Raw genomic sequence first — 17,978 nt, forward strand, 5'->3', positions numbered from 1 at the left:
GTGGACATTGAATTTGTAGAGTGCTGTCCTGCAAGGGGTCTTAGTGTGTATATAAATGCTTCAAATTAAAAACAAATAGAGGCATAGGTAAACATTATGGTTATATGTATCTTCACTAATAAGTAATGTCTCTAAATCCTGATGTGAGGACTTTGGTAACTCAGACAGAGGTTAGGGGTTTATTACAGGAGTGGGTGGGTGAGGTACTGTGGCCTGCAATGTGCAGGAGGTCAGGTGACATGATCATGATGGTCCCTTCTAAGTCTATGAATCCATAATGGAAATGGCTTGTTTGAATTCACTGGCAATAAAATTTGCAGTAGATTAGGGTTGTCTGCTCCCTACAGTTACACAGTAAAGGAAATTGTGGGCTGTAGAGTAAAGCCCAGTTGGTTACATTTGACTCTCAGACCGCACTTTGGGCAGCCTGGATTATTCAAATAGCATTGCCATTAAATTTATAGCAACAGATGAAACACAGCCATGGGGATATGGCAGTTCTGAAAGCTACTCCTTTATTGTGGACATTGGGCTTGAGCCTAATTCATGGTGTTGATTATAATGACTCAGAGAAGGTCAATATTCTAGTCAATATTACAGATAAATAGCCTGCAAAATTCATTTTAAAAATATGAAAGTTCTCCTTTATGTTACACGAGCACAAACTCAAATGCAACACATTTCCAAAATTGCAAAAATTCCTGGGTTTTTAGGGCCAAAATGGACTATTATAATCATCTGGTCTGCGCTCCTGCATAGCATAGTTCATATAAACTCACCCAGTAATTTCTGCATCAAGTCCATAACTTCTGTTTGAACTTTGGTATATCTTTTAGAAAGACATCCAGTCTTGATTAAGAATGTGCCACATCCCTAGGTAAGTTATTCCAATGGTTCGCTATCTTAATTGTTACAAATATGCACCTTATTTCTAGTCTGTATTGGTCTATTTTCAGCTTCCAACCACTGGATTTCAATATGACTTTTGGTGCTAGATTTAAGAGCTGTCTACTATCAGAAATCTCTTCCCCATATAGGTATTTTTGTCAATGATCGAGTTACATCCTAAGCGTCTCTTGGGTAAACGAAATAGACTGTGCTTCTTTACTTTCTCACCATAAGGCATGTTTTCAAAACTTTCAGTCATTCTTTTAGAACTTTTCTGAAGCTTTTCCAGTTGTTCAACATCCTTTTAAAAACGTGGACACAAGAACTGGATACAGTACTTCTGTAATGGTCTCACTAATGCTGGATACAGAGGTAATACTACCTCCCTAAGTCCTACTTGATAATCCTCTGCTTATACATCCAAGGATCTTATTCATCCTCTTAGCTATAGGATTGCACTGGGAGCTCATATTTAGTTAAAAGAAAAGGAATACTTGTGGCACCTTAGAGACTAACCAATTTATTTGAGCATAAGCTTTCGTGAGCTACAGCTCACTTCATCGGATGAAGTGAGCTGTAGCTCACGAAAGCTTATGCTCAAATAAATTGGTTAGTGAGCTGTAGCTCACGAAAGCTTATGCTCAGATAAATTGGTTAGTCTCTAAGGTGCCACAAGTACTCCTTTTCTTTTTGCAAATGCAGACTAACACGGCTGTTACTCTGAAACCTGTCATATTTAGTTAATTTATCTCTTCAATATACACATAGTTGGTTATCTACTATGATCTCTCTAAGTCCTTTACAGTATCCCCTCATTCCAGGATCTTCTAAGTGTGACCTCTGTTCCATGTTCTTAGAGGTATTACCTTGCATTTTGCTATTTTTAAACGAATGAACTCACCTCACCAAGTGATTGGTCAGTATATGACCTGCCCCCATCATTACTTACCACTCGATCAATTTTTGTGTCATCTTCATATTTTACCAGCGATTATGTTTGCTTCCAGATCACTGATAGAGATATTGAATATCATTGGGTCAAGAGCAGATCCCTGTGAGACCCCACTAGAAACCCCACCCAAAGGATCGGGATTCCCCACATATGATTGCTTTTGGGGATCTGTTAACTGTAGAAAACTCTTGAGTGTGGATTATCATCATTCGTTTGAAACTCTGCTTGTATTTAAAAATAACAGCACAACTCTAATTTGTATAGTTTATAACAAAGCTATCCCACAACATTTACATGACCAAATTCCAAATTTATGGACTTCAGTGGAATTACTCCAAATTTACCCAAGTGTAAAAGAGCAGAATTCAAGCCCTGATCAAATTTGCACTGAAGTCAATGGACAGGCTGCCACTGACTTCAGTGAACTTTAGATCCGGCTCTTAGTCCACAGAGTTAAGCAACAGCAGCACTACATAAAACATGAGGTATAAGCAAGAGAAAAAATCTTATTAGATGGTATTTGAAAAGAAATGGGGAATCACTGAGGCAGAGGCTGACTTCAGTACTACAAGAAGAGTAAGGCTTACTTCATTACTACAAGAACTGTTCTTTCTTGCTTTGGCAAGTCCTTCATTTAGGAGAGAGACATTTTTTAAAATAGAATAAACCCTATTAATTTCCTCCTGGTTCTACACAACTGTATCCCAGAGATTTTGTTTGAAACCACAAAGGGAAACAAAATTAGCTATATCTGGAAAAAAAAACTACTTCCATCAAAACAAATGGCTGGGTTGTCCCCAAAGCATGTTCTTTGTCTCCAACATGGTCCATTTGGTTTTGGGGCTGGTTTCTTTTGCAACATAATATCTATCTAGAATGGAATGAAGAGCTATGTCATTGTTTTTACTAGTGTGTCTGGGAGTGTGAATCAACGTGCGTAGTTTTAGTGTTCCAAACCACACCCCTTGGATACAGACACAAAAATCATATTAGGATGTTCAGAGGGGTTTTTTTGGCTTTGATGTAGTATTTTTTTGCTTTGTGTGTGTGTGTTTACAGCGATGTTCTAAATTATAGGATTTGAATACATGCAAAGATAATTGTTAGAAGTGCTGCTCTGGCTGTGTTTTCAGTGCCAAAATGCTGTTGTCTTTATAGTTCTATTAAATGAAAACTGATGTTTTTTAGGTGGGGTTTGTATTTGCAACCACTTTTTTTCAGAGGAGAACATCCCCCATTCTCTGATCATTATATGTATTTTGGGGGCTTTTTCCTACTTCTTTTTTCCTTTCTGAAACTTTTGAGAACAAATTATAGCAGATTTTTTGGTTTAGGGTTTGCATGTGTTTTTTCTTTTGTTTTTTGATATTGTGCAGCCTTTTATTTATTTTTTCCTTGGAAATCTTACACTGAGATACAGTCTGTAATTTAAGTCAGAAAAAACAGAAACAACATTCCCCCTTCCCTCCAGTGTACAAATAAAACAAGATACTTAACAAAGGTTTACTTACATGGTTAATTATATATAACAAAACTTCAGTGTTCCCAGTCCGCTTTTACTGCAAGCCTCTGAAATTCTATGCCCATCTTCTTTGTAGCATCATGGGTAGCTCTTTTTCTGGTCAGGCAGAATGTTATTCATGTTGACAAACCACATATCTGCCGTGGGTCTTTCTTTGTAACATTAACACTATTACTTTGATCAGTGTACTGAAAAGAGCTTGAAATTGTGCTTTCCCGGTATCCACAAGAAAGTACTGCCAATCCTGGAGGGATTGTATTTTACATGGATCTGTCCCATATTACATAAGACCAGCTTTCAGGATGTTTTAAAAATAGCCCTGTAGCGGGGTGGTTACCCGCATCAGCCCTAACAGGGCTGAAGCCAGCCCAGGGAGAGGGCTAGGGCTGTGGGGAAAAGCCCAGCCGGATTAAGGGAGCAGCCGCAACTGTGGCCAGCCCAATCAGGCACAGCTGGCCCCTATAAGAGGCTGTGAGCCAGAAGCCTGGTTAGTCTCTCTCTGTTTGTAAAGGGAGAAGGGCCTGGCTGCAAGGTGCCAAGCAGGACGGCTAGATTGGAGCAGGGCTGGGGAAGGGCCGGAGGAGCTGGGAGCTCCGGCCTGGAAAGCCGCAGGCTGAATAGGTGCAGGGTTGCAGAGGGGCAGCCCAAAGGTAGGAGGAGGCAGCAGGTCCAAAACCGCCTTGCTGGTGATGAGTGACGTATACACTGCAGTCTGCCCCCTATACAAGGGGCTAAGTGGGGCCTGGCAGTAGCCCAGACTAAGGCAAAGTGGGGTTAGAGGGTGGGGGTTCCCCTGGGTGGGGAGACCCAGAACCTGAGACTGTGGGGGTGTTGCCAGAGGGCAGCATCCCAGAGAAAGGGGTACCAGGTCCTGGGAGGGATATGGGGGCCAGCAGTAAGGCGGATCACCGGCCTGCAGAGGGCACTCCGGTGTCTGGATGAGCTAATTCCTGATGCCGCTGGGTGAGTCCGAATCTTTACAAGCCCATATTAGAGACTCATTGTCCATGGCTCACATGCAGGTGCACAGGGCTGGGGCATGAGGCTGCAAGGAATCTTCACTCAGCCTTTGAGTGCCCAGGTGGGTTGTAGTCAGTTGCAGTCCCTGTTTTTGGAGGAGCACCGGAACAGCTACATCCAAGCACTAGTGTGGGCACATACGTCATCTAGGTAGCCGGGGTGAGTGGGGCTGCAAGGTATGGAGCAGAGGCATGGTCAGGACTCCATCCTTTCTTCTGCACTGGTGCACACAGGGCAGTCCAGGAGGGTACACGCTAATATGAGCTGGCTTTTCATGTGTGCACACCAGCGATCCCAGATTTCCTCTCCAAACTCTTCCTGAGGCAGTGTGGTTGCAGACTCCTGCCCTACTTAGTGCATGCCTAAATAACCCAGCCTAGACCTTGGAATTGGTCAATGAACTGGCCTGTCCAAGCAGTGTAGCAATGCAAATGTTACTACAGCACAAGTAAACACTGTGACATAGAATCATAGAGTATCAAGGTTGGAAGGGACCTCAGGAGGTCATCTAGTCCAACCCCCTGTCAAAGCAGGACCATCCCCAACTAAATCATCCTAGCCAGGGCTTTGTCAAGCCTGACCTTAAAAACTCCTAAGGAAGGAGATTCTACCACCTCCCTAGGTAACCCAAGGACAACAGATCCTCCACTTACAAAAACTGAAGCTTTGCTTCTTTAAAAGGCTCCAGAAAGCACATACCTTCCCTTTATCCGACTGGATGAATGACGTATGTTTCAGTGAAAATGGTCCTTTTTTTTACATAAGAAAAAACAACCCCACAGATGTTAAAGGAGGGTTTTTGTTGTTGCTGTTGCTTTTAGACTAAGATTTTTTGTTAAATGGAAAATGGATGAAGTCTCGTTATGTGGGACATTTTTAAATTGAGGCTTGATCAAATAACAGTAAATAGATCAAATCACCTAAGATCTTTTTCATTTCAAATTTCAATGCTTCTGTCCAGTCCATGTGATGAACAGGGTGAAGGGATGGTCTTGTGGACCTTCTGTCTGAAATGGCATTTCACAAGCATGCAGTATATGGAAATACATTGTGACATTATAGCTTACTAACCAGATAAACAGCATGACTGGACACTATTCATTGGCCTTTGCTATTCTTTATCCAGGTAATGTGATATATAACCTTCTCTTACAAACTCCTAAACAACAGTTGAGGGCCTTTGCCATGAAGGTAAAAAAACAATTTAGGGGACCCTCCTTTTAAACCCATTTACTGCTTTTGGGGATGTATCCTCCTCCCTGGATATCTTGCTTTACTACATCTCCATTGATCTGTTAAAATAAACAGCTTGTATCCTAGCTTCAGTACAGTGCCTTTAAAAAAAAAGAAAACTTGGAAAGCTGTCACATATACCTGTCTCCAACTGGGCTACTTCCCTGGGAACCTCCTCAGGCCCCACAATGCCTGCTGAAGTGGCTGCTTTCACATAACTTCTTTACAGCCAAGAGCAAACAATGAAAACACTCATTTCTGTTACGGGAACTTCTGCATCATAAAAGTAAAGCACTGTGTGCAGAGGTCAGGTTGCAGGCTGAAAGCATCTGTGTGGCCTTGTATAGCTTTAATCAGAAACAGAACTTCAAAAATGTTTTTGTTTTGTCCACTTGCTCAGATAAAGCAAGAGAGTGTGTTTCCATTTGACTCCCTGTTTTCAGTTGCTCATAACTTTAAGAAATTCTCTTTTGCTATTGAGATTCTCCAGGTTTGGTCTTAGACTAAAGATATTTTTTGCAGTTATAATTTAATCTGTTCAGCTGTTTGAGTTATACAAGGGTAAAGACTATTCTTTCCATACAGTTTTAAAGACACTGCTGTAACTTGATTTATGGGCCTGATCAAAAACCTATTGAAGTTATGCCATTGACCCAGTGGGCTTTGGGTCAGGTCCTTGGGGTGAAATCATAGTCCCATGAAAACCAGTGGGAATATTGTCATTGTTTTTAATGGGGCCAGGTTCTTACATCCAGTTTGGAGTTTTACACATATGGTATTTAAAGTATGCAAAATATTTAATTTCCAATAAGAACCAGGTTTTGGACCAATATGTGTTCAGACTTAAACAAAAGAACACATCCAGTATATATATTTTTTTAATTATGGACCTGATTTTGAAAGGGGTCTCTCAGTTTGGCTTCCCATTTAACACCCACAGTTTTGGAGCCACAGATATTTGTGACCACAAATTATGTGATTTGCATGGCTAGCTACATGCGATGTGGGCCCTACATTCAATATCTACAAGTTGTATACTAACAGATCCTTGAAAAAATGATTTTCTTGCCATTTCTGGACTCACCTTTACTCCTGTGCATTTTTGAGGAGTAGGGTTACTAGGCGTCCGGTTTTTGACTGGAACGCCTTGGTGGAAAGGGGACCCTGGCTGGCAGCTCTGGTCAGCACCGCCAAGCGAGCTGTTAAAAGTCTGGTCAGCAGTCCTGTGGGGCTAAGGCACACTAGTCCCTACCTGTCCTGGCACCATGCTGTGCTATGGAAGCAGCCAGCAGGTCTGGCTCCTGAGCAGGAGGGCCATAGGGCTCTGCATGCTGCCCCTGCGCGGAGCACTGGCTCCGCACTCCCATTGGCTAGGAACTGCGGCCAGTGGGAGCTGTGGGGGGGGGGAGCGGTGCCTGCAGGAGAGAGCAGCGCACAGAGCCTTCTGCCCCCGCCTAGGAGCCAGACCTGATGGCCACTTCCGGGATGTAGTACAGAGCCAGGACAGGTAGGGAGCCTGCCTTAGCTCCACTGCGCCACTGACTGGGAGCCGCCCGAGATAAACCCGTGCCCCAACCCCTGCCCCAGACCTGAGCTGCCTCCTGCACCCCAAGCCCCTCATCCACAGCCCCACCCCAGAGCCTGCACCCCCAGCCCAAAGCCCCTACGCCCTCCTGAATTGCAGCCCCCTCCTGCACTCCGAATCCCTTGGCCCCAGCCTGGAGCCCCATCCTTCACCCCAAAACCCTCATCCCCAGCCCCACCCCAGAGTCTTTACCCCCTCCTGCACCCTATCTCCTTGCCCCAGCCCGGAGCCCCCTCCTTCACCCTGAACCCCTCATTTCTGGTCCCACCCTAGTGACCGCATCCTCAGTTAGAGCCTTCACCCCTTCCTGCACCTCTGCCTCAGCTCAGTGAAAGTGAGTGAGGGTGGGGGAGAGTGAGCCACCAAGGGAAAGGGAATGCAGTGAGCAGGGGGAGGGGCTTCAGGGAAGGGGCGTGGCCTCGGAGAAGGGGTGGGGCTAGGGTGTTCGGGTTTGTGCGATTAGAAAGTTGGCAACCCTAGTGAGGAGCTGAGAAAGCAGAAAGTGTGTTTTTGTGCTTGTGTGTAATCATGTGGTGATACAGACACACACACGCACATAAATACTGTCACAGTATTATATACATGTCTGAGACTGTGCACACACATTGAGCAGCATTTAATGAAAAACTATTTATTTTCATTGAATTTTTTTCCCCCACACCCCTCTTAAAGAAGTAGAATCCGTTGCAAACAACACAGATATTAAGACATAAAGTACTATTATCTCTACTGTCCTTCACAGGCAGCTATGTCTGGAACAGTAGCCTTGGAAGATACTATTCTTCCATGGAATCCTAAAATCTGTGAGAAGCAAAATTCTGCAAGGTGGAGTAGAGAGAGGAAAATGTGTAAATAGATTGGCAGGTGTAGATGGCAGAATACAGAAATGTGCTTCTGTTGTCCTCCAAGTTTTGAGTTACTTTCAATAAAGGCTGAAAACGCTGTAGAGAAAATAAATGAATTAAAGAGGACTAGTAATGTAGTATTATAAGTAACACATGAAGTGAGGAAATTGACCCAAGTGTCTCTGAAATCATCTTGTTAGATTATTTATTTTGGCATGTGTCAAAGATGGGGGGGGGGAAGTGTGTAGACTGAAACAGATGATGGAGAATGATGGTAATTTGGTTTCATAGCATTCCCAAGGGTCATTTGAGGTCTTAGGAAAGCATGTACAATAGGATTTGTACTGCGGTAATTGGAGGCTTTCTGAGAAATTTTAAAAAATGTTTCCATTTGTATTAGGACTAGGGACCAGTTTTTAACTCTGAGTTTTAATGCACATGGGGATATTACTCTTGAGTCAAATAGCAATTTACAGATGACAGCCTCTTAATTGAGTGGTTGGATTTTGCATCACTAAAGCCCCCTGTATATGGAGGCTTCAGAAAATGTATTCATGAAATTATTTGGTCTCACTCCACTTCTTTGAACATCACCACAGGTGTCAGTAATTGGCACCCTTGCTGACAGTCTTACAGAGGATTAAGAGGGCCATGAAGACTGAGCTCTTTTCTTAAGGTCAAGGTTGCGACACCTTGGTGGGAAAATGAGGAGAAACTGACATTTATTTCTGTGGATAAACAGAGGAATTTAGTCTCCAGGACTGTCAGCCCCGTACCTGTCACAAGGACTAAAATTCAATTGCTTTATATTTTAAAGAAAATAGACACCTTTGTATGGTGTCTTGTGACTGTTTCATCTTTGCTTGCTTGGGGCAGTGTTAATTTCAGCCTATGCAATGCTAATTTGGCTCACCATGCTTGGGTCTCCTGCACAAGGGTTAAACATTATTCTGCACCTGGCATTTTGAAAAGCTGTTTACCTGATCATTTCAACCCTATTTGTACATGTCTATGCTGCTGCGTACGAGAGCTGGGGTTGTTCAGTGTTTACATTGGCCTCCACTTACTAAGTTTTATTGACAATTCATATTTTTTGTATACTTTAGTGTATAATTTTGTAATTGCCTTATAAGATACCCACAAAATCTTGGCACTTATAAAGTACAGAGTGTTCTGAGAAAAAAAATCATAAAAGAATTTCATACTTTAATTTTATGTGGCATTGTTCATCCTTGAGGAGGTCTCAAGACACCTTACAAAGACTGATAGCCTCATCGTTGTTTTACAGATGGGGTGACTGGGCTCAGCCAAGTTAAGTGACTTGCCCAGAGTCACGCAGCTAGTCTGTGGCAGTTAGGAACAGAACCCAGACCTCCTGACTTGCAACCCTGTTCTCAGTCCAGCAGATCACAGCTGCACACGGGTGTATCTAAAATATTCAGGCTGGCCATATTTGTGTTGTATTCACATTCAGAAAAAAGCAAAGTCTCTTTCTTTTAAAGATTAACCCATGCCTCAAAGTTCAGATCTGGATCTCAGCTTTCTTAATGTTTGGAGGAACACTCTGACTCAGGGGTCTGATGTGGAAATATCTGTTGTTGTTGTTGTTTTGGCTTTTTTTTTTCTTTGCAGCCCTTTATAAATACAGAATGCTGCAACTATTTAGGATAAGTGAAAGTTTACACATGCGGGCTGTGTATGGAAGTGTATCTAGCACAGTACATAAGGTATCCCAAGAGAGATCAGTACTGTCACTGATGTTTGAAATATGTTAGCATCAGTGTTGTTCCCTTAATTCTTTAAAAGGGTGTATGTGGGATCAAAATTTGTCCCTCTGAGTGCAAGAGAGAGTGAATACATCCAGCTTTCAAGAGGTTATTTCTCTCTCACACACACACATGCATCCTGCTGAAATCTCTGTTTAGAGACATGAATCCTGCATTGTCTGTGTATATGTCCTTTGCCAATCCAGGCTTTTGTGGACTAGACTCCATTATAATTCAACAGATGTAGAGTATCAAGATGTATTTAGTCTTCCCAAATTTATTATAATAAAAACTCTTTCCCACCCCACCCCCCCTCTCTGGCCAAAACTGATGTTTTAGAACAGAGTTAAAATGACAGCATCACATTCAGAAAATGATAGGGTTTGTCTTCTGAGAGTATAGCTTTTGTAAGAAAAGTATTGGAGATCAATGGCACTATTCATAAAAAGTTACACCATTTCCTTCTCTTTCAAAACATTGTATTTGGGAAATTTTTCAAGTGCTTCTTTATAAATTAGTAATTTAGTGGGTTTGGCGGTTGTTTTGTTGGGGTTGTTTTGTTTTAAATTATTCTTACCTAATTTATTCAGCACAAAAATGATGAGCCAGATCCTCAGCTGGTGTAAATTGGCATAAAGAGGTTCAACGACTCAGTAGAACTAGATCTACTTACATCAACTGAGGATCTTGCCCTGTATCTTCTGTGCAAACAGAAGTCAAGGAAGAGTTGCTATAAGATGGCCCTAAACTTCTTACTATCACTAGGAACACTGGTGGCTGAGGCCTCCCAAAGAGTGTCAAACAGTTCCCTACCTTACAAATTTGCATGTCATCCTTGCGCAGGGCCATTCTAATCTTCTCTGTATCATTCCAATTTTTAGTATATGTGCTGCCAAACAGCAGGTGACTAGTCACATACCCTTGCTTGGGGGAAAATCTTTATTGCAGTATTGTGTCGTTCTGTGCTCCTCCGAGGCTGACTGTGTTCTTGTTTTGATCCATGGCTTATGACCATCTGAGTTGAAAGTTGTCAAACCCCTCCCTACCTCCAAAATGCTGGGAAGGAAGTGGGTGCTGGGTTGCCTATCGGAATGCTGTCTCTGGACCCTGTTTTGAAGCTTCATCGTTTGCATCACACCTGTGCTCATACACGTCCATACTGCCCAGGGACTGCTGCTGGAAGGGAAAAAGGAGCGCTCTCGCCCTCTTTTTCCATCCCCTGAGACTATTAGAGGGATATCTGCCACTCTCCAGCCTCTGTGTTTTGGGTCTTCCCATTGACCAGCTCCAGTGTCTGAGGTTCCCTGTAGCTTTCACAAGAGGCATCAAAAGAGGGAAATCAGAAGGTTCTTGTCAGCATTACTCCTCTCCATAGGGGCCTATGCAGCACCAATGAAACCAACCGGGTTTTTGTTAAATTCTGCACCCCCACTCAGCAGCAGCAGATGCACAGAGCTGTTTTGCTGCAGATTCAGGAAAACCGCACTCCATTGGTTCCCTCTTGCAAGGCTTTCGTTGCAACCATAAGAACTAGAAATGTACTTTTTTAAATTAAAGAGTTGATTCTGCAGAAATTGATGGGTTAGGTCTCCTTATTTGCCACAGGTAGGATTTGTCAAGCCCTGACAATAATGCGTTGGCAGACACGCAGCAGGTATCTTGGTAAAATTGTACAATGGGATTTGGAGCCAATTTTGTCAGGTCTAATATCGCTCCAAACTACCTTTAAGGTAGAAAAAGACATACATTTACTTATTCACAGATTGTTAATGTAAATCTCTGAAAGGTGATCTACTAACTCAGTAATACTTGTGATTTCAGTGGCTGATTTAAAATTCTTTAATACTTTGTTGGTCAGTGCACAGAGGCCGGGTGCCATGAATGAGTGCTCCTCTGGGAGAGAGTCCTGCTTATTGTGTGTCCAGTTCTGAAGATCAGTGTAGGTTGATAGGCTACTTTGGCTCCAAGACTAACCTAAGTTTTGTTTGCTACTGATCATTTGTATTGGATTGGGTACAAAGAGATCATTTTAAATGCACACCATTTTAGGGTCAGATCTTCCACCTACACCCACTTATGCCAGCTGAGAATCAGGGTCTTTATTATGAAGTTTGAAGAGATAACATTTCAGTTGGCCGAGGAAAACAAAAGGACAAAATTCTGCTTGTACATCTCCATAGCAAATCTCAACTCCGGCACTCCTCTCCCTGACATATGCAGAATTCCTATTAATGACACATTCTGCAATGTATTTCAGTACTAAATAGTGTTTCCATCTTTCTGCCTTTCTAATAAGACTCCTGTGATGATTCACAGTTCTCAGGCTTGAGTCAAAAGGACTCAAGGCAACTTCTTAAATATGTAAAAGTTGGGGCTGCTGAAGTTTGAAATCAGAGTTCAAATATCTTGTCTGATTAAGGGATGTTTCAATCAATGAAACAATCTAGTTCTGAAGCAAATATGAAGGGCTGCATAGTACTCTTGATCCTCTCACACGCTGTGCAGACATCAGAGAATTGTGTGTGTGGCTCAAAGACAGTAAGTAACCTTAAACATATAACGCAGTTCAGTGACACAAGGCTTACATTATGTAATTACAGTGGACCATATTAAAAAGATCCCCTTTGCTAACAGTTGCCACACAACAATATCACATACCACCATATTATCTTATACTTATCACTGTGATACTTGAGCCAATCACCTATTTTAAGTATAGGCAAAGTAGTGTGGTATCTGATACCATTTTGTGGTGACTGTGGGAGAAGGATAACTCCTTAATGGTGATCACTGTACTGAGAAATAAAAATGTTCATTGTTAGCTCTGCTTTATTAGGCTATTCTTTCTACTACAAAAACATCCATTGTATAGTGAATCTTGTACAGGCGTAATTTCTGCATCCCTGGCTCTAACATCCTGGTTGTTTCCTTAGCTTGTGTTGTGTCTTCCCTAAGCACAAAAAAGCTCATCCTTCCAGTGTAGCACTGAAAGATTTGGCGTCCGCTTTTGATTGCAGTCATGGTGACTGCAAAACAAGGGCCCAGTTCTGCTCCTGCTGAAGTACATGAAGTCGCTCCTGCTTCGCACCAGTATTGGTGAGCTCAGAATTGGCCCTGGATCTGCATTTGTAAGGTGGCTGCCACCGAAGTGTTCAGTGTTTGAATGTGTATTGTTTCATGCACCGTTCCACTTCTCTCACTTTTGTTGGTGTGACACGGAGAGAGGTGTTAATTTTAGCTATGGAAAAATAACCTGGGGAATGATGGGATGAATGGGGGGTGGAGGAAGGGGGTGATCAGAGAGGTTTCTGTTATGTAATACTGAATTGAACAGTTTGATGAGCTGTGTTATAACAAGCATTTCACACAAAAGTACTTGAAGTGCCATTCTTTTGTTATGGTTAAATGCACTGGGGCAAATTTTTGACAGTTCCGCTAGTTTGCTAAAGAGGGGATAATAGAATGCCAAGCGAGTACTAATTTTTCTGTCCCCCCATCCTAAACTTACATAATCTCAGCAGTGCTCTGTGTGGAGCCACTTGCCTCCCCACTGAAACTGTAGACTTAAGCATCATTAAGTACATTTGTGCTCCAAGGCAAAAGTATGTCAGTACAGCGCTCACCTCAATCAGGCATCCAAATGTTTATCATGGCTAGAGCTGTGTGAACCCTGCAGGACTCAGTTTGTTTGAGGTTCTCAAGCTGAATCCTGCAGCTTTGATTGGCAGGGGCAGGCAGCAAAACAACCCCTGTCGGCTTGCATGGAGAATTGGGTTCAATAAACTCAATATGTTCCACTGCCCTCACTGTGTACCCTTGCGTCTCTCACCTCTGGCTTTTTGAGCATGTGTCAGGTGGTCACTTGCTTTGCCTAAGCAGCCCAGAAAGGAGCTTCAGGCCATTCAGAATATGCCTTTTCCCCAATCCATAAAGGCTCTTCTGAGGGACAGGACCTTCTTTGACCCCCATGGTGTGGCATGGAGTCCTAAGCCTGCAGCTTCTACTACAGATGCCCGCCGTATTGAGCTGGAACTGAAGGAAGCCCTATATTTCCTTTAATGGTCTTACAGGGCACAGTTGTTTGGAAATGCCTAGGGCTCCCAATCTAATGCACTAGGCATTATGGGGTTTCTGTCAGCCTCAGCTGAGCAGAATGTGAGGCTGGCAGTAGTAAGCCTAAACAGCTAATAGTCAGCACTCCCTTCTGTTCAGTGGAATGGAAGAGCTTGATGGCTCTAAATTCGTGACTTCATGTGCTCTAATATGAAGAGTGACCATAGGCATAGCATTTGGGGGTTCCATGGCTCAGTAAATTCAATACAAATGTGTTTAATTCACAAGAGAAAAAAAATTTAGTTTTTAAACTTCCAGTCATAAAGCTGGGATCTGAAAGTAATGCTGGGTCTTTATTTTGCATCATCATCAGTATATTGCCTCTTCATCAGCAGTAATACATTGCCTAGGCCAAATTATGCCCCGAATTACATTTGTGAAGCATTATTAGATTGCCTTGTGAGGTTGCACAGGTATAAACGAGGGCCTAATTTGAACTGCAGTATTTTTTTTCTGAAGATGATGCATGAGAAGGACACAGTCTGATAAGTTTGTAGCATTGGGAGTTTAGAGGAAAAGGCACTCCCCACCCCTAGCAATTGGAGCAAATTCCAATACGGTCGTCATTTTGAGACAATTAATATGCCATAAAAATCTACACCATCCTTTTTAGTCACCTTCGGAGCAAGGTTCCATTTTAATAGAGTGTGACATTAAATCCATGGCCATTCACCATGGATTTTAATTTTGTTCCAGGTACGAAACTCCTGGGGCTGCTTAGATTTTGGGTCCCAAAATCAGAAGCCACCCACTGGGCTCTCTCCATGACAAAAAGTAGATGATGGAGGGATATTCGTTCTGACCTACCTCTAATCCTGAGGAATGTTGCACATTCCTAACTAATTACAGTTATTAGATAGCGGGAAACACAATATAGAAGTGGTATCGCTTTTCATGACAATCTGTGCTTACACTTCATTTATATTGATTTAATGCTTATAAAGGTGGCTGGACAGTAGCTGCCCATTCTGTACGTGTTCATCCTTGCTTCATGCTGCTTTCTTTCTCCCCACAGTTTGCCAAGGAACAAGTAACAAGCTGACCCAGCTGGGGAACGTGGAAGACCATTTCACTAGCCTGCAAAGGATGTATAACAATTGTGAGGTGGTGCTTGGCAATCTGGAGATCACGTATGTGACACGCAATCATGATCTTTCGTTCCTGAAGGTTAGTGTAGCTAATCACATTGCTCTGATCCAGCATTCAATGTACATTGGTGAGATCCACACAACCTCAAGAGAGTTTAACTCCTAATCGAGATATTTTTCTAGTCTGAGTTACCTGTTTAAGGAATTGAATTGTTTTTTGAAGGGGAAGGGTCAAATATATATAAAATGCAGTGGCAAATGTAAACCCTGTTCAAACACATAGTTGCTGATTGTCAGTTAGAGGCATCACAGAATGGAATTCTAAAATACCTGTCTATCTAGGATACACTGTACTTGTATCAATGATTTCACAGCACCTAACAAGCAGTTTTTCTCATGCTCATCACCCACTGCTCAAAAGTAATTATTTTAAATGAGAAGTATTGCACTCCTATTCCCCTTCTCTCCCCCCTCCCCCCATGCTCCCAGGGGAAATGGAAAAGCTCTGCACTGTGCCCTAAAGATAACCAGATTTGAGGAGTTGTGAGACCAGTGAAGCAAACTGCAGTGTTGATGGCTTTTCACTGAAAATGATCATTAGCTTGATCATTCTATTGCCTTGATGATACCTGGCAAAAGATGTAATCTCCCTAATAACTAGAAATCAAGACGTGTAACATCAGCATCCATCATTACTTGTGTAATATGTTCCTGCACCAAGTAAACCAGCTGCGTTCTGTCCAGACAATAATTTTGAGTGACCTTCAAGGATAATCATAGACAGTAATTCATGAACTACTTTCCATTTCTACATTTGTCTCATGGTCATGTCCACGCACAAGTGAATGAACTATTGTTGGGAGGGAATTCGAAAAGAAAGGGACATAAATATTTTACTGCATGTATTGAAAAAAGTGCTTTCTGGCACGGCACAACCAGATAGCACAGGAAGGTTGTGGAACAGCTGGGAGTAGAACTCAGCTCTTCTGACTGCCAGTTTGATACCTTACGCATTAGATCAGCAGTTCTCAAACTGTAAGTCGGGACCCCAAAGTGGGTCGGGACCCCATTTTAATGGGGCTGCCAGGGCTGGTGTTAGACTGGCTGTGGCCGAAGCCTGAGCCCCACTGCTCGGGGCTCAGGCTTCAGCTTCAGCCCTGGGCTGCAGGGCTCAGGTTACAGACCCCCTACCTGGGGATGAAGCCCTTGGACTTTGCTTTGGGGCTGCCGAGGATGATGGGGCTCGGGCTTTGGCCCCTCAGCCTAGAGCATCGGGGCTCAGATGGGTTAAGACTTCAGTCCCTTCTCCTGGGGTCGTGTAGTAACTTCTGTTGTTAGAAGGGGGTCGCGGTGCAATGAAGTTTGAGAAACACTGCAATAGATCATGCTTCCTCAGATTTGTGTTTTTGAAATAGTGTTTTCAATACTCAGTTTATTTCGTGCTTGGTTATCAGGTTACAATATTTTTGAATGCAGAGAGATTATGGGATTAATTATATCAAATATAGCTCACCTGTGTGTAAAAAAATAGAGCTGTGGGTTACCAGAGATTTATGGGTGGGTCACTGATCTGAGTTCTGAGGTGGTGATTTTTTCAAATGAATCTTGTTTTCCTCTCAGCAAACAGCTTGACACAATGACACTAAATGTTTTTGTTCCTTCTAATTTTCCTCAGACCATACAGGAAGTTGCAGGCTACGTGTTAATAGCACTCAACAATGTGGATAGCATTCCACTGGACAATCTCCAGATCATCCGAGGAAACGTGCTTTATGACAACTTTTACGCACTAGCAATTTTATCCAATTATCAGACAAATATAAATAAAACCAGTGGACTCAGGGAGCTACCAATGAAACGGTTATCAGGTAAGTAGTGGGGCAGACAATGTGATTCTGAACTGTTACTTTATTTGAAGCAAACTCCCAGATCTTTATGAAAAGCTTCATTTAAGAAGCATTGACCTGCAGAGTCCTATTCCGAAGGAGATACTCTGAATGAAGTTAAATGTAGTTTATCCAAATACCTGCCCACTTTATAACTATCCAGTTTACTGGTAGTGATGGAAAGTTCCTTGTTTTACAATGCATCAGCCCAGGACATCCGGGGGTTAATCAACTTAGGCGCTATAGAATTGCAGAGTAATGAGTGTTGGCCCAAAACTGAGAGAGGTTTTTGGTGCCAATTTGAGATGCCTTAGAGGGGGCACGATTTTCAGAAAGTGTTGAGAACCTCAAAGTGCTTCAATCTGAGCATCCAAAAATGGAGACACCCAGAATCACAACTCACTCTTGAAAATTTCAGCCACTCAGTTTTGACACCGAGTTTTGCATTTTGTGCACATCCATAATTTCTATTGGCTTCACTGGGTTGCGGGGGGAAGGGGCAGAGGGTTGTATATGGAAAGGCTGCAGCACTGGACCCTTATTCGACAGCTAGTTATGCTTTCTTTCAAGTGTAATAATATATTGTAGATTGTCCTTTTCCATTAACATGACATCTGATCGTGTTTATCTCCTTTTCAAGAAGGAAGGAAGAGAGCAATCATGCAATTGCTTCATTTTTGTCCTGTTTTTCTTTTACAGAAATTCTTAATGGAGGAGTTAAAATCAGCAACAATCCACAACTGTGCAACATGCAAACAGTTCTGTGGGACGACATTATTGATTTGAACAAAACACCTGCAATGCTGTTGGATTATCAAAATAATCTGACTGATTGTAAGTATATATTTAACAAAACAGTAGTCACTCCATTAAAGACAGCAGTACCATCAACCTACTTATTGCATTATAGAGCTCCATTTCTGCAAACACTTTTATGTAAATGCATTGACTTCAAATCCTGTTCACGTAGAAACCAATTATATTTTGTAATCAAATTTACGAGGACCAAGATTTGGACCTAAGAGACTGATACAAAGCACACTGAAGTCAATGGATTGGCTCCCATTGATATCAGTGGGC

General features: G+C 42.4%; 1 protein-coding gene and 1 non-coding gene across 3 annotated transcripts in view; one reads left to right on the forward strand and one right to left on the reverse strand.

Moving 5' to 3' along the window:
- EGFR (epidermal growth factor receptor) overlaps positions 1 to 17,978 on the forward strand; it is a 222,599-nt gene that overhangs the window by 138,643 nt on the left and 65,978 nt on the right. For both annotated transcript variants that reach the window (XM_073332807.2, XM_078851692.1), the window contains exons 2-4: positions 14,940 to 15,091; positions 16,688 to 16,880; positions 17,598 to 17,732. In XM_073332807.2, coding sequence (XP_073188908.1) covers positions 14,940 to 15,091; positions 16,688 to 16,880; positions 17,598 to 17,732 — 480 coding nt within the window. The remainder of the gene's footprint in view (positions 1 to 14,939; positions 15,092 to 16,687; positions 16,881 to 17,597; positions 17,733 to 17,978) is intronic.
- LOC140907983 (U6 spliceosomal RNA) lies at positions 10,610 to 10,713 on the reverse strand. The gene has a single exon (XR_012157694.1). It is a non-coding gene; the product is annotated as a U6 spliceosomal RNA (small nuclear RNA).

This window comes from Lepidochelys kempii, chromosome 2 (assembly GCF_965140285.1).
Source record: "Lepidochelys kempii isolate rLepKem1 chromosome 2, rLepKem1.hap1, whole genome shotgun sequence".
NCBI classification, from domain to species: domain Eukaryota; kingdom Metazoa; phylum Chordata; order Testudines; family Cheloniidae; genus Lepidochelys; species Lepidochelys kempii.